This window comes from Callorhinchus milii, unplaced genomic scaffold (assembly GCF_018977255.1).
Source record: "Callorhinchus milii isolate IMCB2004 unplaced genomic scaffold, IMCB_Cmil_1.0 Scaffold14, whole genome shotgun sequence".
Taxonomy (NCBI): domain Eukaryota; kingdom Metazoa; phylum Chordata; class Chondrichthyes; order Chimaeriformes; family Callorhinchidae; genus Callorhinchus; species Callorhinchus milii.
The window spans coordinates 5,070,819-5,094,949 of NW_024704755.1; the positions used below are offsets into that span (position 1 = coordinate 5,070,819).

Consider the following 24,131-nt stretch of genomic DNA (forward strand, 5'->3'; position numbering starts at 1 on the left):
TTACCGCTTCATTAGAGTATATGATAATAAGTGGCTGGTTTCAAGTTTAAAGTTGAGTAATTCAGTTGAGCAACTTGTATAACCTTTCACATAGGATAACCTCTCAAAGTGCTTCAGAGAGTCGGAGAGGAACCTGAGCAAGATGGGAAGTGGGGTAGGAGGGTGTTAACAGAAAGTACGGTTGAAACAATAAGTTTTTGGAAGAGTTTTGAAAATGTAAAGAGGATGTGAAGTAGGAGGGAGGGAATCCAGAGAGTACAGTCATAGTGTATGAATGCTTGGCCTCTAATGTTGGGGGTGAGGGGTGAACAGTTCTAATTTGATTTGTATGGCTTATGAATGTTGACCCAACTGTGAGACTGAGTCAGTGCTTTAAATCACTGCAAGGTGCTTGTTCAAGTTTCTTAATACAACTGAATTAACAGTAGATTAGTGACCGTAGGAGTGGGACAAGTTCAGTAAACCATTAAACAAATTTGAATGCTACCTTACACTCCCTGTTACTTACCTGTTAAACTCCTTCTTCTGTTAGCTCTTTGCAAACCATATATAGCAGATCTCTGCATATTCTAGGTTTTTGGGTCACTAACTTGCATTAGCTGCTGTTGATGCTGTGATATAACAATATATCTGGGCCCTTGGTCATTAAGAGAAGGCACTATAATATAATTATGTATTTGTTTATCTCCTGTACTACTAATATTAAATATACATTTTCCTTAAGTTGTTTTTTAAAAAAAATCAAATTAGAAATTTTGTGTGTAGTTTTTGTCTTGTAGAATTCTCAGAAACCAAAATTCAAAAACAATTCTCCAGTATGTTTTTTTGGAGGGAAAAAATCCAAAAATATGGATAAGAGCCTGGTTAAGATAATGAATCTGTCTGAAATCATGCATGCCAGATCAGTGATGATTGCCCATTACTTTATGAGTAGGCTGTTCATATTGCCAAATAACTCAAGTCTAGTTGCTTGGAAATTAATGCCTGCATCAGCACACAGTACTGCATAATAATCAACTATTAAATACATATTCAGTCACACTAATGTGCTGTGCCAGGTATGGCCAACTTTCCTGAACCACAAGTAGCCTTTTTGTTCCTTATTGGTTGCTCACAGAAGGCACAATGAAAACTATTTTAGTCTCTGTCACTCTTTACATGTTTCCAAGAGGTTGGTTGGGTGCATGCTATCTCTGGATCAGATCATGTCTTGCAACATTTCTGTTTTGTGAGATATCAGAGTTAAGAACAATGAATGCAGGCTCTAATTATGTTGTCAAATTCACTTTAAAAAAAACTCTTCAGAACCTCTGAGTGGGTATTTCCTTTCCATTCACATATTTTACTATTTGAAGATAATGGCAACTGAAGAAACCTATGGCAAGTACAAACTGCACATGTTCAACTGCGGCAAAAGATTTCTGTTTGTGCTACTTTGGAATGAAAGATCGTTCCTGCAACAGCTTGCTTGCATGAATGTCAGTATCGTGGTGATCAGAGACGCTTTGGTTGAAGGGACATTATGATGTGACAGTGCTAGGATTAGCGATACATTCATATCAGCTTCATTATATAGATGTGATTACATTGAACCAGCAACAATCACCTGCACTTTGAAACCACTAACAGATTAGAACTTAATAACCAATGACAGATAATTATTAGCACTATACAATGTACAGTATTATTATATATTGCCAGTAAAATATTGTTTTTCCTTTTCTTAAGATTTGAAATTTGGCCATATCTATCTTTTGTGCAGCTTTCACTCAAAATTGATCCCTAAAATATTCTTGAGCAGACTAACAGATTGCTTGGAATTTAGCTCTGGTGTAAACTCTCGATTGTCCAAGGCCTTGAGGCGTCCTCTCAATGTAAAAGGTAATATAGTATACCATTTGTTTTTTATTGCATGATTGGAAGCAGGAAATATAAATTGGACTTTTGGTTTCCAGTCATTCCAGTTTCAGAATCAGTGCTGCTTACCTGTTGGTAATAGTCTGGGGACTTGAAGTACTTTGTATTAATGGGTGCTAAACAATTAAGAACTGAACTTTTAAAACAATAAAGAAAAGAAGATGTAATTTGGCCTATCAAGTTCAATTGTTCCACAAACCACATATAGTTTCCCCTTTTGTGGACTCTATGCATTACCTATTTAATCTCCTGAGGGAAAGTTCTGCATAATTACTTCCTTACACTTTACGGAATATATCAAATGCAAGGATTATTTTAGGCTTTTATTTTCTTGTCTCTTTGACTTTCAAACAAAAACATGGCATCTGTAGGCTTATATCTTTATAGATTGGAGGTTTTCATTTTCCTTCAGTTTTTGAACAGGAAATGGATTTAGGAGCTCAAAGGAATGGAAATATTGAAGATGCAGTACTCATATTATATTTAAATGGATGAAACATGGCCAGTGAGTCTGGTCCTTAAGAAAGTTATTTTGACTAGCAGGTAAAATCAAATAAAGGACTTGGCTAGAAACTGCTGTAAATAAATAACAGCCTTATTTAGGCAGCAGAATTAAAAATAAATAAAATAAAATTACACTTAACAAAAATGTGTATTCCAGGTGAATAGTTATTCAGATTCCTGGCTTTCAAGTTGAGTCACATCGCTCAAGGCAAGGTCTTAAATTTTATTTCCCCCTTGGTTGGGCACAGTGTTAGAGAATGAATGTACAATTGATGCCCTGTCTCAGTGCTGAGCATAAATTTGATGGTGCTTTTTGGCAGTCAGTTATGTTTGCAGCTTTGAGAATAAATTTGTATTCACATTTGGGCACCATGAGGAGGTAATTTCTGTTGGTCAAGCAGTTAACCTAAATACAATACAGTATTTTCAATGCTTCCAACAAGATTAAATATACATTAGTTTGGTATTTGAATAAGGCACTGGTGTTACTTTAATTTCAGTTGCAGTTCAACATTTTTTACATTGAATTTAATGCTCTGTCGCTGAGTACAAAAAAAATAAATATTTTGTTTTCAATTACTGTACCTCATTGCATTAAGTTGTTAAACTTTTTGCAAGATATAACGGCATTTAAATATCTGGGCACAAAATATAGTAATAGCACCAGCACCTTGGGACGTCCTCCCAACATTAAAGGCACTATATTACTGCAGAAATTAAGATCAAAAGCGTTTTATTTCTTGATGCACGCAGTCCATTATTTCATGTGGGCCGTGGTTCTTCCCTGTACTGCAAACTACAGCTTGTGCATAGTGTGTCACCTCAGTTACCATGAAGTAAAAAAGGCACTTCCCTGTGAGAATAGGACAAAAATAGTGCATTTTCAAGAACATTGTTGTGACATTTTGAATCTCGTGACTTTGAACTAGCGTTTATCCAGCCACAGCTAGAAATAATATGCATCTGTTTATTGGAAGGTTGTGTGCGATTCAGCTTTCAACCTGATTGGATTTGATCTCAGCAGACAACTATAGTGAGATAAAATACTGGGCAGCTATGAGGCAATACCTCTTGAGTATTGAAGATGCAGGTGATTAATCCAAGTGAGCCTTTAGGATTACACTTTTGTTTGAGAGTGAAATTACCATATTTGAGGACAAGACAGGCTGTGTTGCACAGCGCACAACACACAATTTAAGTGATTAGTTTGAGGATTCAAGGGTAGGATAGAATTTTTGAATTCAAATTCATAGCTACAATTTTGGCTTACAAAGCAGTCACTACACTTGAGAGTAAAATATGTATGAAGCGTTATGAGACATTTCGATGTAATGAGAAAAATGCACATTTTTTTAATGTTAACGACTCTTTCAACAGTACCCCTGTATAGAAAGTAAATGTGAATTTTAATCCCAGCCTTTTCCTAAAAGAAAAGTAACAACATGAGAATTATGGTAACCATACAGCACAAATACCTGGCCCACTAGGACTATCCTAACCTGTTGGGCTAAAATAGAAACATAAATTAGAAATAAATCTTTATTTACATCGTTTCAATGATCCTGAATCTGAGCCATAAATGGCATAGGATCTGTTCTCTTTTTTTTGCTGTCTGTGAACATTTGTAGGTAATATGTTTACAACTTTTCTTGCAGCATTTTATGTACTTAAGTCCTTAGTTATTGTTTGTGGTAGGGGCCAGGGGTTGAGATTGTGTAAGAGACAGTTGGTTGTTTTTTAAAACAATATTTTTTCAGGTTTAGCAATCATCTAGCAAATGGATTTTGTCAGTAGTCAACATGGAGTATGAGTTCACATTGTGTCCTTTTCTACGTCTTTTCTACGTCTACTGTGTTATTTTTTCTATTGATGTTTGTAAACATGAGTATTGTTTGATAATTTATATGTTTATGTTAGTGGTACCAATGTAAGCAAACTATTTGTGCTTTTCTGTTTTAAAACCTTGATTCCAGGATTAAATGAAAAGGGATGTTTTTGCCACATGAAGGAGAATGCATGTTTGGTTTTGATTGCTGGAGGTGAAGCAACTGATTTATACTTCCTGATTTGAATTCCTCTTGCATGGGTTGAGGAGAACCAGTCATTGTTTAATGTTATCAAAAAGGCTGTTATCAAAAAAGCTGATCTTATACATCAGTGGTATGATTCTTAATGAATCCACCAACACATGGTGGTCTTAGCAAGCAACTAACTTTCAATATAAATTACTTGAATATAATAATAATAATAATCCTTGCATTTGATATAGCGCTTTTCACGTCGGGAGGACGTCCCAAAGCGCTTCACAGAGCACACTGTAAAGTGAATTGACTGTATATTTGTGGGCGAACGCGGCAGCCAATTGCGCACAACAATGTCCCACAAACAGTCATAGATTGAAAATGACCAATTTATTATTGTTTTTGGTTTTGGAGGGATTAGTATTAGGCTCTGTGTGGAGTCAGGAAACTTGCCCAAGTTTCGCCCTCTGCCTGGAATTGAACTCACGTCTCTCACTTGCAAAGCGAGTGCTCTAACCACTGAGCTACAGGACTCCACACATCATTTCCCATGATTTGTAGTGCCAAGGACCATTGTGCCTCACACCAATGGAGCAGAGAAAACAAATATGGTTAGATAATACCAAACTTTCGGATTTAGAATTGTGGAGATTGTAAGAGAAACAGATGAATGAGGCGGATAAGGAGTTAACCACCTTGAGATCCTGGGAAAGAATTAGTGAATCAGAAAGCATGCAATGAGATTGATTACAATGAGTACAATTACAGCACGAGGAAGGGAGGGAGAAATATTGTGTGGAGCTATTTGGAGTTTGAGAGAAATGAGGGGAATGTTTAGTTGTTTACTGGTACAATCTTCAAGAAACTGGATTGCATTATATATGGGTTGGATAATCCCACTCATCATTTGAGATGGATGATCTAGATGTAGAAAATCTTGTGTTGAGGAAAAGGAATGAAAACTGAAAGGGAAAAAAATCCCATTTGTGTTCTCTAAATAGCTTGGTAGAACTTGCCATATACGTGAAGCATTTTCAGTGTTGCTGCATAGTTTTGTTTGGGGCTTCATAGCCTTGTATTACTTTGCCTGGTAGTTTGATTTGTATATTTGCTGGGTGAGCGCTAGGGTAGAATCTGAACTATGTGCAATGGATAAAAAAATGTTTGTTTTTCTTTGAAGCTAAAACCAGGCAACTTGGATTCAGCTAAACCCACCAGCTATTTAACAAATATGTTGAAAGCCATTCTCACAAATACACAATCAGTTTGGTACTGCTGCTCAAAACAGTGAAATATTCATTTAAGTTACTTTGCGTCTCTGATTAATGATTTACAATCTTTCCACAGTTTTCAATATCAATTATTCAACCAATTATACCCTATATAACTTTGTATATACATATAATACTGTATCTTGCATAAGAATAGGTTGACTTTTTATAGAACTAATAGTTGATGTTACCTTATTGTGAATGTTTTCAAGATCTGATTATTTTGTGTGGTGGGTAGGAGAATTGCATGCTTTTCAGTGTATAATTCTTGGCACTAGAACCAATTGTAATCTATGTCAGCATCAAGCGTTGCATAGTAAATATAGACTGGATTAGAATGAGGTGACTCTCACATTGCACACTTCTAACAACGCACCTTATCCCTAGATTCAGGGTGACTTTTCCATTCCACTCATGGATGAGTGACCATTAAGAGCTGGATTGAGAGCTTCTCTCATTTAAAACTTAAGCACATTTCAGAAAGAGTTTTCACAATCAAAGTAGCCTGCATTCAGACATTTAGATGAAAGAACAATGTGCCAATCCACTATACTACTGTTGCATCTACAGTTGGGTTAAATTGCTTTTGAATTGCCAGATGCAGAATAAACAACTGTATGTTGAATTTTATCGTTAGCTTTGTTGAGCAAATTCTTGAGACTTGAGTGTCCCATGTTTAGTGGCTAAACAGGAAGAACTATCTTTTTGTCTGATTACAGTAATGTGATAATATATTGAATTACTTAGCAGCAGGAATATTTTACTTCCCGACTCAATTAATGGCATTTTTCATTCATCACATTTTGAGGGATGTAGTGTTTCATGGAATTACAAAGACTGAAACAGGCCATTTGACTCAACCAGTTTGTGCCGGAGTTTATCCTGCATGACTTCCACCTCTGCTAATCCCCCCTCCTGTTCTCTGTCCCATACCTCTCTCTTCCCTTCTCCGTCGTGCATGCAACTTTTGATTTTGTAGCACCCAGAATATATTCACTTGGCATTTCTGCAAATCTTATTTTTCTTTCTATCTTTTCATTCACACTTTATTTTCTGGCTGCAGATTGAAGAGTGGAGTTTTGCTGCTGGCTGTTAATCTGATGGCTGTTGAAACATTCCTGGTTGATTATTTGCCTTCTGTTTATTATTTAACTTGAAATATTTGGGCTCTAGTTTAGTTCATGAACATAATTTATCTTGTAAGCCTTATAAGTACCATTTGTTTCACTATTAAGGATTTCCTTAATTTGCTTTTCATGACCTCCTTATAGTTAGAGTTTTTGGCTTTTGGGTCTTAAAGTGGCACTGGTTCAAATATACGTTTGTTCAGTTGAACGGATTTATCTCCAATGGTTAAACAAATTAAAGTAAACATTCAGCAGATCAGTCTTGACCACTATTGACTGAAAAGTTAGCATTCATAGTAACAAAGTTCATTTTATTCTTTGGAGATTGAAGTTGAACCAACTTTGCTGTCCCCATTTTAGCTTGTAGCTTTTAACCTTGCATATCTGATTCTGATACCTGCTTGACGTCAGCAATCAGGTAACAGAGTTCAAATTTTTAAAGTTTATTTGAAATTGCTTGCTGTGGTTTTAACTCCTCACTCACTGCCAATTTCAGAATAGCTGTTACATAGCAGAATTCTAAGAGGGCTCGAATAAAAGTCTTGTTTTATTTTTGAAGTTTTTAACATTTAGTTTCAAAGGACCTTTTCTAGAAAATCGTGTTTTATAATGACAGGTGCATTATTTATAATGCCTGCAAGTAGCCGTTTTGGTCCATTTTGGTCCTGAAGAATGCATTGGTCATTGGATGATAATATTCACTGTTTGTTTTCAAAGTATCAGGAAATTCAGTAGAGAGACAGTTTGTGTTACCTTTGCCATACATTTTCAGAAATGTATGGCAAAGTTTATATGGATAAAATCTGGTGCTCCAGCCTTAAACCTTTGAGGATCATCTTTAGCAACAAGCAGCTGAGAAGTGAGCCAGACTATACTTGAGATTATTTATAACAATTTTCCTGCCTGTAAGTGTTAGAGTTGGAAAATTATTACTATCGCAGTGGACTTTAATAATCAATAGCTAGATTAATGAATTGTTTGCACTCAGTTGCAGAAATTTTCAGAAATGTGCAGAAGGATCAGGTATTGTACTACTCAAGATATTTGGTTACATGGATTTTAGCTTTCCTTATTAATCTGGTGTTGAGTACAGTGATTGTGTGCTTCCATGAGATGCCTATCATTTGTAGATCTGAAGAATCTATTTCATAATTTATTTCACATGCATTTTTGTCAGGGGTTAAAACCATCTGTTACTTTATATGTAGAATGTCGGCATTATCTTTACAGCACAACTCCAAGGTTCCTGAACTTTCAGCCACTTTGTGATTTGAGCATCTGGCCCACCAGGAGCCTTATATCAAATAGCTAACCTCTTCCACAAGGGTCAAATTAATCCTTTGCAACAGGTCATTCGCAAAATTGCTGATCCCTGAACAGAAATTTTTCAAAAAACAAAAAATCTGACGAGTCAGGACATTTTCTTCAAGCTCACCTGAGAGCCAATTATCTCAGAAATATTGTCAGACTTGTATTGAGAGCATAAAGAAAAACTTTACTGTAAATGCTCAAAAGACCAGTAAGTCATGCGAACCTTGTCTGATTTTTCTTTCTCCGTATTGGAGGGCATTGGGGGCATTTCTAGTTCTACACCATTGTTTCCGTTAAGGTTATTAACTGCCTTACCGCAGATCTGGTATCGGCTCCAGTGAAACCGCATACTTGTAAAACGATTTGCACCATTGGGAGAGGAGGGGATGGGGGGAAAAAAATCAAATCTATTCTAAGTGAAACCTGGAGCCTTAGATACAGAGAGTTTAGATACAAAACACTGTTTTTAAGCGAGGAAAGCTTTCTTTCAATTTATAAAGGCTGTTCTTGAACAGGCCAGTTTTAATATTTGGGATATAATCAGAACTTGGTTGGTAAATACTAGTGAAATACTTCTCTGATATTGGCTTTTTTTTGCATTATATTTTGAGTCCATTTCTGATTTTATCAGTGCATTCTGCTAATGGTAGCTACTGTAAACATTTGAAGAAATACTGCTGCATTTGCCCTTGTGTGCCTTTGAATAGGCTTTCAAGTGCATTAAATACTTTCGGTGTACTTTCAGGTATTGAAAGGAGTTGGCAAACTGGTGAGTTTATATGGTATGGAAGAATATTTTGATGCAAAGAAGCCCTGATTTGTAAGAAAAGAAAGAATTGATTCTTTTCTAAATAGTGCTAGCACAGGGGCAGATAGAACTGTTTGCATAGTCTGTGGCACAGAGCCATGCACTGCATTCTTTGTACGCCTCACCGGTCTGATTTGGAGTGATATAATTGACTTTCTGATTTATACTAATAACAAAACATATTGCAGAGACTTGTAGTTATGGGATGAAGTTCAAAGGCTATGAAGAACTTTGTTTTTACAAATACAGATTATAATTTTTTAAAATATAAATCTGTTGGTATTGCTAAACTCCAAGCATGTTGGTTACGAGCATACATCGCCAGCCTTTCTACTGCTAAAGAAGGTGGGAACAAGGAATGTTATTTTCAGAGGATATTTCATCGAAAATGTTTTCATATGTTTTCCTTTCTTTGGTCAAAACTGGTGGCATTGATATTGAAACAGTGGCACAGCATTATTGGATAGTTGCAATTTAAATAGCAAATGGAGGTAGTTCATTACATTTTTTTTGCTCTTTCGTGAAAGCAATGATGGGAAGATGCATTCTGATTATAACAGTTGCTAGTTCCCAAACTGAATAGTGAACATTCTATAAAGTAGCATGTTGGCCCACACTGTACATTCATCAGGTAATTAATCAAATAATCTCTGGTAAAGTCTTCAATGTGACTTTCATCTACTATTTTATCTGCAGCTCTAGGTAGCTAATTGTGACTGCAGGGAAATTCTTGCCACATTTGACAAAAATATATCTTTTTCCAAATTAAACCAGTTCATCAAGTTTGCATATTTCCCTTCACGTGCAGTAACATTTTAACAATGGCATGGTTTGACATCAAGCCTGGGACAGTGATCGTAGACGAGGTTGAAGAGAAAGTTGTTAATGTGCGATCTGAAGAGGGGTAAAGAGGGAGCAAGGTAGAGGGATTGTTGCAGGGAGTTCCAGAGGTTCAAAGAATAGTGGCTGAAAGCATGGCCGTCAATGGTTAAGCGGAGGGTTCGAGGGACATGTAAAAGACCTGAGCAGGCTGAGCCAAGAGTGCATTCCGAGGATGGGCTGTGAACAGGTTAGACCGGTAAGGGTATGGGGGGGGAGTATCAGGGAATTAAGTGATTTATAGGTGAGTGTAAGGATCTTGAAATGAATCCATTCTGCGACGAGCAGCCAGTGGAGTCTGGCAAGAACTGGGTGACCGTGGTGCAGTTTGGTGCATGTGAGGATACGGACAGTGGAATTCTGATTCAAGGAAACAATCATACTTTGAGAGACAATTGTTTTAAATTGTATAGGTAGCAGAAAGTAGTGAATTGCATCAACTACTTAATTTTTAAAACTGCATGCTTGCCTAAAATGTAGTTCAATTGAAGGTACACACTGTTAAATTTAAGTTGGTTTTCGTATTTTGCTGCAGTAGTTTTCAGAAAAAATAAGTGAGGCAATAAACTATAGGGCACAATAGTATTATGGTTTAGCAAATTAATCGATGGTAAATGATTACAGTATTACATTATTGACAATGGTTTAAGATTAAGATAGATGACAAGGTCCATGTTTAGGACATGAAAGAAGTGTAGTAAAGGAAAAAATAATAGCAACCAAACACTTTGTTCCTTTTAAAATGTGCCACCTTTCCTATTCTGATTGATCGTATTGATGCCTAGCAGAAGATTAATTTGGTTGGGCAGGTTTTATTATTGTACTTAAGTATTTCATTCTTGTTGATATCTAAGCAAATGGAATATAAGCTTGAAATACGCACGAAGAGGAAGGATATCTCTTTGATTTACCTTAATTTTAAAAAAACTGGTAGCCATTCAAAGTTCACAACTGTTTTGAGTTTATATTAATCCCGTCTGTGATAGACATGTCCTGTATCAACATCTTGGACACTTGCCAAGTACTTCATTTCTTCCCCTCAGATCTGTGGGCACCATTATCTTGAGGTGAATGACCATGACAAAATGAGTATTTCCATTCAATCAAAATACCCAAGAAGATAACTGTGTATAAGTTCCAGTCTTTGCTAACTTTTTTAATATGATGAAATTTATCTCTTCCCTCATGACTAATGCCATTCAATATTATGAAGTGATGTGACGTAATTTCCAGCAGTGGAGCAATTCCGAATGGGAAACATATTTATATTTCCTCCACCAAATTGTCCTCACCAAGGAAAGCTCTCAGAATATGCAACTAAGCATGTCTGCAAAACTCAGCAAACCAGTGGTGAATTCTGGTTACAAGTTTGCAATGTTATTCAAGAGGCAATCCATTAATGTTAAAAGCCTCAGGGATAATCAGTGAACTGACAGTTGGGTTGTCAGCATCCCTTAATTCCCCAAGGATGTCCTAAAATTAGTACATAGCAGACCTGAAGGGGAAGATTCAGCCATTAAAAAAAGAGAGCGAAAACACTTATGGTCAGCACACGGTAATGTTAGTTGAAAGGAAACCCAAAAGATTTGAATCACTTCACTTGTTCCAGCAGGATCATTCAGAACAGGAAGCTGTGTCCAATAAGGCAAAGTGATCTAGGCCTCGGAGATTGGCTGAATGGGGGAAAAAAGGACTGAAAATGAGTGAAGATGATTCCAGAGCCTTCGGGTGTCCTCCCGACCTGAAAGGCAGTATACAAATGTAATTTGTTGTTGTTGAAAAAGAGCTGAGAATTGGAACTATCCAACCAAGTCCGAAAGTAAGCAGCCAGGGCTGGGAATGAGGAACGATTTTGTCTTCCATCCCCCGTGATGTTCTGATTTGTTTGACTATTTGTACAATGTACTGACACTGTTCTAGAATTGTGAAGATGGAACTGTTACATGATACTATAATGAAAGCATTTAAAGTATCAATAGAAGTATCTGTAAGGACCCTGGATAATTTTAACATTAAAATAATCTTCCAAAACACAACTATGATATTGAAAACAGTAGACAATGCAAGAGGTTATTTGCACATCAACAAAGTCCCTGTAAATTTTGGCAAAATGCAAAAACCCTTCATTGATACAGACAACAGTGAAAAAATGTTTGTGTGTGAGAGAGAAAAATCATTCCAAATGTGTATCCTGCTTAAAATTTTGCAAACAAAAAATAACTTTCAAGCCCCACACATAGCCTAAGCTGACACTCCAATGCAGGTGGGGTGTTCCATTGTTGGAGGTGCCATCCTTTGGATGAGACATTAAACTAAGGTCCCATCTGCTTGTTCAGGTGGATGTTAAAGATCCCTTGGCACTATTCAAAAAAATAAGGGAATTTCTCCCGGAGTCCCAGTCAACAATCCTCAAAATAAATGTTGTCATTCACTCCATGGCTGTTTGTGGGATATTGCTGCGCGCAACTGGCTGTTGCTTTTCGCCCACAAAATACAGTCAGTTCCACTTTACAAGTATATCCTGTGAAGCACTTTAAGACATCTCAATGGTGTGATAAGGCGCGGATAAGCAGGAATAAAACTATGGAGCTGAAAGCCTTTACCATTGAAAGTAAACTGCAATAAAATGATTCAAAAACTTGGATCTCTTACTGTGCTATTTGAGCAAACCTCCTGGTTGATCAATTAAGAAGCAATATTTAGAATCTTCATAGAAATATCTTGATTTGAACCACTGAGTCCTCTTAACGGACAAAAAATGCTTGAATATTGATTAGGAAAGGAGCATCAAAAAAGATTCTGCACTTTGTTTTCTTTTCTGGTACAAAAGGTTGACTTGAGCTAAGCCAGGAAATCCACGTGCTTTTAAGAATCTGTATATTCCATGTATGTTATCCAGAGGTTATAAATTCTAAGGATTTTTATAGCCGAGCATAGCTATTTTGATGTTCCATTTTTTCTTCAAGCAGGTGTTAAATTGTAATGTTAAACTGTCATGAGCTACAATGTGAAATGCATTATTTTAAAACTGCCCTTTCAGTAACTGTATAAAAAGAAAATAACTACTTTTCAAGAGATGATTAAATGAAATAGGATTGTAAAAGTTGATTTGCGTATTGAATCGTTACTTGTAAAAATTGAAATGATCTTTTAAATAAAGTAAATTAAATCCAGAAGTCTTGAGGTTTTATTTATTAGGCTGGTGATGGAAGCTGAAAATTTACTTCAGATATCCTGTCCATTTCCACTTCAATAACTCTTAGCTTTAGTCCATTTCCTTCTTCCAACAACAATATTGATTTACAGCAGACTACTGTTGCAGAACAGATCACAAATCCAAGCAATCTTACAAACTCAAATGGAAGGAAAACTCAATTTCATAATGGAATAGAATGCTGAATTAATATGAGTTAACAATTTGGTAGCAGATTCCTAATGGAGGCAACAATAATAGCCTTTGAATCTGATGCTAGTTTATTTCCCTCACAGTCGCATTCTTACTCTAACTCTTTTAACACAATATTGTCAGGTACAATCTGTTGGATTCTAACCTATGTCTGCCATCCTGTGGTATAATGTACAATCCACTGCGACTTGCATAAAATAGATCATAACCAAAGCTACTGCACAGACACTTTGTAAAGTTTTTCTTTGGTCTATAAATGTTACTATAGCCCTTTACTAAAATATGTATTTACTTGTGCAACTACAATGCAAATGATAATGCCTAGAGGCTATGTTGCTGTGCTGAAGAGACTTCTGAGCACTTTCAAGCGAAATTGAGAACTGGTGCTCCAGTGGTCTATTTTTCAGACTACCTTGAAAAGGAATTAATGCACAATTTCAACATGCCACACAAGGAGGCTTTATATGGCTTAGACCCAAAAAATCACTAACATTGGGATGCAATAAGTTAATTAATGGATATTTTTTTCTTGTTTTTGCCTCCTTGTAGAATCCGTGTATGACCTACTACCAAAACAGCTTCAGCTTCCAGCAAGTGAGACAAGTGTTGTATCGATGAGTCAGAAAAGTGGTGGTGAGGCAGGCTCTCCTCCCTCAGCTACAGTCGCCGCTGGTATGCAGGTCTATTCAACTACTTTTCTTCTTTAACTGTAGATATGATTGCTAGGCAGAGTTTCAGGAGTCGAGCAGAATTAATCAAATTCTCACAGAATGATTTAATATAATCACTGGCAATTGTAGTCACCAACATTATTTTTCTGGGAAACTGGTGTAAATAAAGATAAAGTGTGCAGGAAGTTTTAAAAAAAAGTACAGCATTAAAATTACTTGGCCCCTTCTCTGGATTATGGAATCTTTCCAGTGATTATAATTATCATATGTCTCAAGCTGACACCATCTTTGTGAAGCACACTGCTATTTTTAAAATGCTACAGTGTTAAATTACAAATATGAGTATAATTATTCATAGACATTTGCTAAACTGATAATTGTTTCAGTATTTGAAAATATTACAAAAGTATTCTTGGTAAATGTTTTTATACTCTCTACTTTTGTCTTCTACTATATATAACTATCCTTAAAATAACAAATTAAATTTTCAGGGAACTTGTCTCTTGAAAACAAAACTTTTGTCTTATGATAACATGACTTGTTCCCTACCACGAGAAAAATAGTGGATTGATAACTCCCAGATGAATAGAATCAATCATTTTATAGTAAAGCCTGACTTGAAAGGTCCGTTAAAAAAACAAACCATTTCCAAATCTATTGTTTACTTCATTCATTAATTGAGTTTGAGATTTGTTTTCAGGATTTGCTAATGGGTTCAGGTTTTGGGAGAAAATGTACGGATCCGCATTATCCTGTAGTGTGGTCATTTTCCATTTACTTTGACATCACTAGATTGCTGAAATGCGCAATTAAAATTTGTAAATATTTGTGCAGCAAAATAAGGATTACTGCAGTGGGGAAGTTCTATAACAATAATCCTGTAATCCCATCTCAGGAGAATAACTTCAGTTCCAATAGGTGGGTTTTGCACACTGCATGTTAATGAGCAAAAGCCCAAGTGTAGTAAGAAATAACCATTCCCACAAGCACCGGTTTGTATTTTTTTACTTCATTTGTTTTTGTTAATGTAATTTTATTTGAGAAATTTTTTGAACAATGTAAATTACAAATTCAAAGAAGTTGTGAAGCAATTGCATAACCTTTTCAACATTGAATATAGCAAGTGGCAATGATTTCTGAGCAGCTTTTTGAGGGTCTTTATCTGTATATCCATCAGAACCAGCAGCAAAGCCGTTGTGCACTGTAGAGTGCAGACGTTTCAACTTTGAAACAGTCATTAACGTACATTTAAATGCTTAGTTCGCTAAATGAGCAGCTTTTGATTGAATACATGATAACAGATCAGAGAGAAGTTAATGATCTGGATCCACTGACCTAGCTCTGCAATCCAAGCGAAACGGAAGTGATTTATTATTACCTGTCTTCTTGTGCCCCATTTGTATTGGACTTTTAGCATTGATTCAACATGAAAATGGCGTTGAATTTCTGCTATAAATGCAGCGTAAAAGTGTTTCGGAGACACAGTCTTAAATTGATTTACATTTCACATCAGTGGATGAAACTTGGAATTTTCAATTAGTGTTGAATAAAACTTACTCCAGTTCAAAGGATGCCTTGGTTTAAGATAACACTTCATTCTGAACCATTCCAGTAACTTACACACCAATAAACCCAATGTGTTTTACAATCAGCACCTCAAAGACTTGCATTAGATGTATTTGCATGAATTTGCCTCAAGTAGCCACTATAATACTGCTCTGTATGCTCTAATCTGAAACTGGAAACAACAATGCATCACTTCCAGTAATACACATAAGACAGTCATTATATAACTAGCATGAAGAGATGTAGATACCACCTAATTGGAAAAGCCCACATATCATAGTCTGGTTCTTTCAAGAAAAGAGGATTAGCAATTCTAAATTAAGTTGGGATTGAAGTTGACTCTGATTGAGGTTGCAAATGGCACCAGGAAGGATCATGGCTGCCTCCAAAACATCAAGAATCAAGGTGGTCTTGAAACTTTCATCTGATTTTTACAAGTACTGTATTTGAGGAATTCATGGACAAAGTCGTAGTATAGTTGGCTCCAATGGATGTTAACATATCAATTTACAAGCAATAACAGTTACCAAAGATTTACAAAAAAATGAACAGAATAGGCTCCTCGGTCAAATCTGTCTATGCCTGCCAGTGTTTATACTCCACGTAAGTCTCCACCCACCCTTTGCTCCCTCCCACGCCCTTCTGTTCCTCTCTCCCTCATGTGAAGGTCTAAGTTCCTCTTGAACGCATACTATCTGATTCAACCACTACTTCGGCAACACGTTCCGCAATCTCACTATCCTTTGTGCAAATTCCTATCTCCTAAATTCTCTTTTAAATCCTCCAGTTGCTTGGATCCCCAATTTTGTCCAAAAAACAGATTATCATAGTTTAAAAACAAATACATTTATGCAGTCACCAGGAAGCTGAACAACAACAACAACAACTTGGATTTATATAGTGCCCTCCACGCCGGACGGCATCTCATGGTCTTGATGCTGATGGGGAAATGTTGGTATTGATTACATATTTTCTATTGCTTAGGCAAGATGTCCCTAAGTGTCACATCTCTACAGGAGAAATGCAGGTTAATATTTCAGTTTGATCCTCTCCAGAACTACATTATAGGTGAAGCTGGACACAAATATGGGGGTGCTGTCAAGAAGGAACATGGTGACCTGGATATGTTTTATTCGTGATTGTTCTCCTTAAGGGTAGGTGACCTGAGCCTTGTAGTGGCCAGGGAAGAGAACTGCTAAGAGCAGTTATGTCTTTGCTAGGAACCTAGACTTGAATCTGCAAGTTCATAGTCTTCATCACCAGAGTTACCAACTTGGAGTCTGAAGTTGATTGAAGTAGAATTCTGTTGGGGCTTGGATTCCAGTGTCTGGAAAAACTCTGCAATCTTTAAGACTGCCCAAAATTGTCTGCTTGGAGGGAGAAGGGTTGAAATTGTGAAAATTGAGCTGTGAAAGGTCAAAAAATATTTTAAATAAAAAAATCCAATAAAAAATGGTTAAACTGTAAATGACTAACTGGTATGGAGACTTCAATTGGAATTTTAATATCCAGATTAATGAATAACCTGCTAATGAGCACTAATATGAGGTGGGCATAAAAAATTGAGCAATGAACAAATCTATAGAAATGCAATATGCATGTACGATGGACAAAACTCAAATACCAATGCTTGAAGGTCAGAGAAATTATATTTTCTCATCTTCTCCCATTCCTCTTCTTCCCCCCCACACCAAAAACAGTTTTGATATGAATATTGGGCATTGATATTTTACTCCAGACCTAAATATCATTTGACCTAGAAAGTATCTGGATTAAAACTCAACAAAGCTGTGTGTGGTCATGAGTGAGACAAATTCCTGCATGCTATTAATGTGTTTAGCTGGATCAATTAATGGAACTTGGCTAGTGCTGATCATGTATAAGATTTTCTGTGTATCTGAGCACAATGAATTGATAACTGACTTCTGGGTTTGATTGCTCGTGGTTTTAATTTTTTAATAAATCTTTAAGTTATTTCAATGGATCAATTATTTTTAGTGTTCTGTGATTGTTTAAAAATGCAGGGTGCCATAAATAACTATTTTCTATTGAGAAGTATTAAGTGAAGAAACGTAGGAGCAAATTATGTCCTGTTAGAAGATGCACAAAAACATTTTTTTCCACAGGGGTTGAGCCACTGTGCATAGTTTACTGTGCTGTCCTCTTCACTTCTGGTTCCTAAATCTGTGACCAACAGGAACTAGGGGAAAGTCTGGTGTCAGTGCCTGTTGGTCAAATGTTGTACAAATCAGATAAATCCAAGTCTCAATCCTTTTGTTAAAAAAACAAATGTATGGATTGATTTAAAATGTGACTTCTTTAAATAAAAAAAATAAAGTTGACAAAGCAGCATGGATGAAGAAGGAAGCTCCTGTAACCTATTCAATCTTATCCCTCCAGAATACAAACCTGCCATATTCCCATTTATAGCAATAACCTGTTACATAACTTACAATATTATGCAGCACTACAATTTTATGTGTGCTAAGAATACTTATTTTGAAATTGCAGGCACAATATCATAATGTGCACTGTATTTTTCCAAAAGTAAGTTAAACCGTATAATTGCCATAGTTCCATCTGAGGGAAATTCTCAATCCCAGTTTGTAATTGTTCAATATTAACACCTACCCATGCGCAACTGGCAAAAAAGATTGTGTGCAAGAATTGCGAAATTGCATGCATGTGCCAATGTTACTAAGCCCACGATTAAACTGCACATTTCGGGAAAATGACATCCCTGGTAACCTTATGTAAATTTACACATGTACACATCTATCCTTTTTTTGGTTTGTTTTTCTTACATTTTTTGCTTAGTCTGTGAATATCGGGCAAGTAATAATTTTACAGAAACTCAGAAAAAGTTTATTTTTTAAGCTATTCAGAATTTTAAAACTTTCTAGTTTTTTGTTAAGCAAAAGAATAAGAATCAAAACTGTTTGTACAATCTTAAAGTTGGTTTGCAGCCACTTTTTATCTTCTTGACTAATTTCTAGCTTCTCTACCAGAAACAGGATATCAATAAATGTCTGTTAGGTAAACATAATTACAAATGTAATTTTCTATCAGATAGTAGCTTTACAATAATATTTCTGAAAATATATAATTCATTCTATTTTTGCTTAGATTAGGTAATCGTTTTCAATACATATTTAATCAAAGAATGTCACTTAGGTCACTTTAAGAACATTTTTTGAAAAATTGTTCTTTTAGTCAATCAAACCTATTGATGAAGTGATTCAAGAATTTTACCCAAGGTTCCTACTGAAATTTATTCTCATTTTATTTACCCCAAAACATTAATCCCTATATTTTATATATCTCCTTACCAGTCCTGGGGTACTGTTGAGTCCAGACTCCACTATGTAGATTTCTGTTGAGTTTTCTATGTAGAATTCAGAATCCCTTCATCAATGTTGTGACTTTTATTTTATGTGTTCTGAAAGTCCTCAACAAAAGCAACAGTGGAGTCCATATCCCTCAGTAGTAGAAAGTCTTAACCTTCAAACAAGTGTCACTCAATTTGTCTTATTTGTTGTATCTCTGAAGAGGTCCATTGAGAACATCTGTTATGTGGAGCAGCCAACACCTATTTTGGGAGTCCGTTCTCTTACAAGGTCTCTCACTTTCTTGATGTGAGTACTTTGTTTATCTATAGCAGTGCATAAAGGGTGCTTTATATGCTGAAGAAAGAACAATCATCTACTTTGGAATGTCTTCATTCTTTGAATGGAGGGTATCCTTCACACAGTGTGGAACCAGCCATCTATTTCGTCATGTCCTTGGATGGAGTGAGTTTTAGGGTTTTTTTCTTTCTAGGCATCTGCAGGTCACATCGACAATTTTTCCTTGTGTTTTTACTTGTAAAATACTTTCTTACTAGTGTCGGTACCCATCATGTATGGAGGAAACCTTCTATTCAAATAATGAAGAAGAGCCATCAAGGTTCATAATCTTTCTTGACAAGAAATCTAACCTTCAAATCTTAAAAAAAAAGTGGCTGCAAATAAACTGAAAGAATGCACGTGTAATTCATTCTACATTTAACAAATGCAAATCTTTGAAAATGCTTTTGATCTAGCACAATAACTGCTACTTTTTAAATATTTCATGTGAAACATGGATTAAGTTGTTTGAATTTGGGGTTTATAGGCACAAATCTGGATCTAACAATTAATTATTCATGAATATGCTACCATATCAGCAATTTTACTTCAAAAGAGGTGAAAACTATTGCCTGGAGAATACAGATTTGCAGGTTAAGGGCAATTAAGTTTTACTTGACAATTTATGAATAATGTGCTTAAATGACTACTAAGATAATATTGTTCTACATAAGCACCAAAGATAATAATTACAGATAATTGAACAAAAATGTTCTTTCAACGTAATAGTAATTTCTTTTACAATCCTTTGGAAACGTAGTAGGTAAACTTGCACAGTCAGTGAAGAAGAATAATAATAAGAAGAATGATTAGGGATCTTTTCAGCTGAAGAATTATTTGGTCTCAGAGTCTTTTGTTTGACGATGAGATATCAGATCCCGTATTGATGAATGTGGCTAAGTCAAAATTGAAAAAGGACCGTTTCCATTGAATGCATATTATAATAGCAATAAATTGCATTTATGAAGCCCCTTTCATGTCAGGAGGAACTTGTTATTAGGAACCTGTTACAATCAATTAATTTAAAATTAAGACAACATAATTTTATTGTTCAGTATTTTAAAATTGTTTGAAATTGGAGATTGGGGGAGGGTAGTCTAATTTACGTTGACACTAAACAACGATCTTTTGGCAAAGATTTGCTGAACAGTTTGCTATTTTTAGTGATCGGTATATGAGAGTTTAATTTGTTGAGAAATTCACAGGGTTAAATTGGTTTCAAAAGAAAAAATATGAGTTTTTTTAACTATAATTTTTGACGGGTGACGGAAAGTCAATAAACAAATTTGTTACCAGTGTCTCAATATATGTGTCCTGTGATCTCACCCAAGTTCACCCCAAACCCAACCCCCCATTCATGCAGTGAACAAAGATTTTCAGAATAACAACTTGCAACTGTTTCGAAGGTTTATATCAAATATGAATGGAATTAAGTTTTAACATGATTTAACATTAACATTTCTTAGCCTTTTCTCATCTTTCTTGACCAGTTAGGTTTATGTATGGATTCCGCATCTCAAAGATATGTCCCGAAAGGAATTAACACCTCTTTTTAGCAACAGTCAGAGTGGATCATTGCTCACTGGAGAAAAAGAGATGAGAATTTGATGAGGCACTGGTACCATTTCTGTTTATCATTTATCCATTCAGTAGGTTACTAGTTCTTCTGGGTATTCAGACTTCACAAGCTTATTGATTATAGTTTTGAAGTCTATCTGCTCAATTTGTTTTAATTCTAAGATTTTACCTCTGAAGCTTGGCAGCATAGTTTGCTGTTGATTGCTTCAAACTTCAGAATGTTTTTTAGTTGGTTTGGCTTTTTTGCAGTTCCAGTTACTGTGATCCACAATTTTTTCATATTTAGTTTTTTATCGGATTATTACCTTGCAGAGTATCTTTTCAATCTCTTTTTTTCCTTCCTCCTTCCCTCGTAGAAAACCATCCGGCATTCTATGACCCCTTTTCACTTTTTGGGACTTGGTTAAGCCTTGGAATAAAAAAGGTGAAAAACCTTATAAAACAATAAAAGAGAAAACAATTGGACAATGCTAGCTAGCCAGCTCACATTGAAATGTGTATATTTACATTTGGATTGTACATACTACAGATGCCTCCTCCAGCGGTGGTCAAAGCAGCACCTTCACCACATCTTCCAATCCTAGCATGCATTCTACCTCAGTAACTGACAGCACATCTATGCAAGTAGATAGCTGCGCTCCAGAACAGGGGGTAAGTAGCCAAGGGGTAAGTGAATTACTGAACTATGAAAATCAGTTAAGTAATGCCCCACAGCTGCAGTCTACACCCAAAAGGAGAACAGTCCTCAACATCTCACCACCCCCCGAAGACTTGCTGGATGACAGCAGGATGTCTTGTCAGGACGAGGCAGGTGACTCTGAGCAAAGCAGTAATATCTGGATGGATGACTCTGGCTCCAACTTCAGCATCATGAGTTCCAGTTCTTACAATGACAATACAACAGTGCCCCGAAAATCAAGGAAACGCTCACCCAAACAACGCCCTGGCTTTGTGCCTGAGGGTGACGAAGATACAAATATGGATGTATTTGATGCAGACAGTGCAAAAGGACCCCATTATGTACTTTCTCAACTCGGCTCAGAAGGCAAAAGCAGCTCAAAGGGAAGCAATGGGTTGGTATAGCTTCATTTTTAATTTCATGTAAACAGTTAAGAAAATATAATCTCAACTAAACACACAGAATGAGCATTTTCCTTTAGAAATGAAATCAGTGTTTTTTTGTGTCTTACCCATTTATTTATTTATTGGAAGCGATATGCTTTGTAATAAATCAGGCAAAATTTTGCAATATATTAGGAAGATTAATATGAGAAGGATTCTTTGTTCAAGGTATAGACATTCCATAGAAAAGCTTGTCCTTTTTTTATATATAGTTTTTTAGGGGAAATATTGCACCGATAGGTCCTGCCTAAGTTTGTCAGTTGTGTAGAGTTTTCCTTACAAATTATCTTTATCTGTTGTAAACCAGAGTCATTAACATTTCTGTTATGATAAACTTTCTCTTCAGCATATAAAACACCAATTCTTAGGTCAAAGTTCTGTTTTTTCAGAATAAATTTTGAGAAATTACATTGCCTCCTATACTGGAGATAACAAAAATAGAAATGCTGGAAATCCACAGCAGATCAATCAGTATCCAAAAGTTTAAAGATAGGTTTAAGTTTCAAACATAGGCTTTATCAGAACTGAAATAGTGAGCTGAAAAGCCCTTATATTTCGATGCTCAGATTTCGAGCATCCACTATTTTCAAATGCCACAGAACCATACTTAACTTTAGAGATGAAACAAATTTGCATGACGATTGACAGTACAGGAATTGTATGTTTTTCCATTATCCATATGATGATTGGTGTTATTATCTGGATCTAGATAGTTTGCCTCAACTTGATGCTGCAGAAAAAATCCTGACAATTGGTCATATTGTGTGTAGTTGTGCTTTTGAAAATAATGAATCTGCTTCTACATTAGGAGGGATGAATAGGCATATATTCAGTGTATTATACTTTCTGTATACCTCAGATAATTTTTAAAATTATTTTCTACACTTGCTAATAATACTTATTTGAAGGGATTCTTGATAAAGCCTCGGAAAATAAATAATAATAATAATAATCCTTGCATTTGATATAGTGCCTTATCACGTCTTCAAGACCTCTCAAAGCGCTTCACAGAATATACTATAAAGTGAATTGACTGCATATTTTGTGGGCGAAACGCGGCAGACAATTGCACACAGCAGCGTCCCACAAACAGTCGTGGATTGAGTGACCAAATTATTTTTAAAATTTAAGTAGTTTTTTTTCTTCATTTGTTATTATGGTAGACGACTAAAGTCCATCCAGTTCTCCTTCAACCAGATCCTGGCCGTCGCTTGACCTGTTGTGTCTCAAACTATATACTGTTTCCCCAGATATTATTTGCAAAAATAAATATCTCATTTGTCAATAATGTACCATTAGAAGCATAACCAACAAATAATTGACAGCAACAGCTTACAACAACTTGCCCTTATATAAAGGCAGAAATGAAGAGCAGCTTCCATTGTGTGATGAAGAATATCCTTGTGAACCTAGTTGCTAACCACCAACATTTCAGAGTATTTAGTTTGTTTACAGATTGATTGTAGGGTTACTTTTTTTTTAAACGTAGTCTGCTGCTTCAGCTGTGCTTCTCGAAAATGTTGTAGGAATGGCATCAATTAATACTTCAATTTGAACTGTAAATAGACCAACATCATAACAGTCCTTGAAGCTAGAGAACTCCCTCCATGGCATGAGTATACTATAATTACTTCTCTCATGTTGACTTTCCCACTTTTGAAAATGACTGCGTAACTCCAGAAACTTGCTAATGCTTCATATTTTACCATTACATCCTCCTTTCTTGCCAAAGATTGTGTCTCATTTTTGACATGGTCAAGAAATTATCATCTTTTCATTCTGCCTGCTTTACCCATAAATCCAAAATATCATTTTCATTGGATGTATTCATTGGTCTACTATGACTTAGACCAAAATCTTGGCAACAACCTAACATTTGTTTAGATCATTTGAGTCAAAAACTAAAGGTAATGCCATTACTAACAAGGCTTGTGTTTTACATTATTTCCAGTGCTTTGGCAGGAAGCTCAGTGGCTCTATCCGAGGCCACCTTGTGCTCATCATTGTGTAAATTGTAAAGCTGCTACTTAAGCTATCTTGCACCTTGGCAAAACCCATTTTGGATTTGGCAGCCATGAGTGACAATGCTTAGGAGCTTTGTCTGAGTTGAGTACATTATGGCTTCTTGTGCAATAAAATGGTACACAGTTGGGCACCAGACATCCATTTCTGTCTGTCAGCACACAAATAATAAACCCCAAGAACTTACATACCATTTATGAAATCATCTCAACCCTGTATAGCAGACTCTGATGTCCTACATTTTGTATGCTATCCTGTGTAAC

The 24,131-nt window shown here is 35.9% G+C and overlaps 1 protein-coding gene across 1 annotated transcript in view; it reads left to right on the plus strand.

Annotated features, from left to right (window-relative positions):
* nfat5b (nuclear factor of activated T cells 5b) overlaps positions 1-24,131 on the plus strand; it is a 46,853-nt gene that overhangs the window by 5,552 nt on the left and 17,170 nt on the right. Inside the window, exons 2-3 of the mRNA XM_007889293.2 lie at positions 13,794-13,916; positions 21,254-21,797. Coding sequence (XP_007887484.1) covers positions 13,794-13,916; positions 21,254-21,797 — 667 coding nt within the window. The remainder of the gene's footprint in view (positions 1-13,793; positions 13,917-21,253; positions 21,798-24,131) is intronic.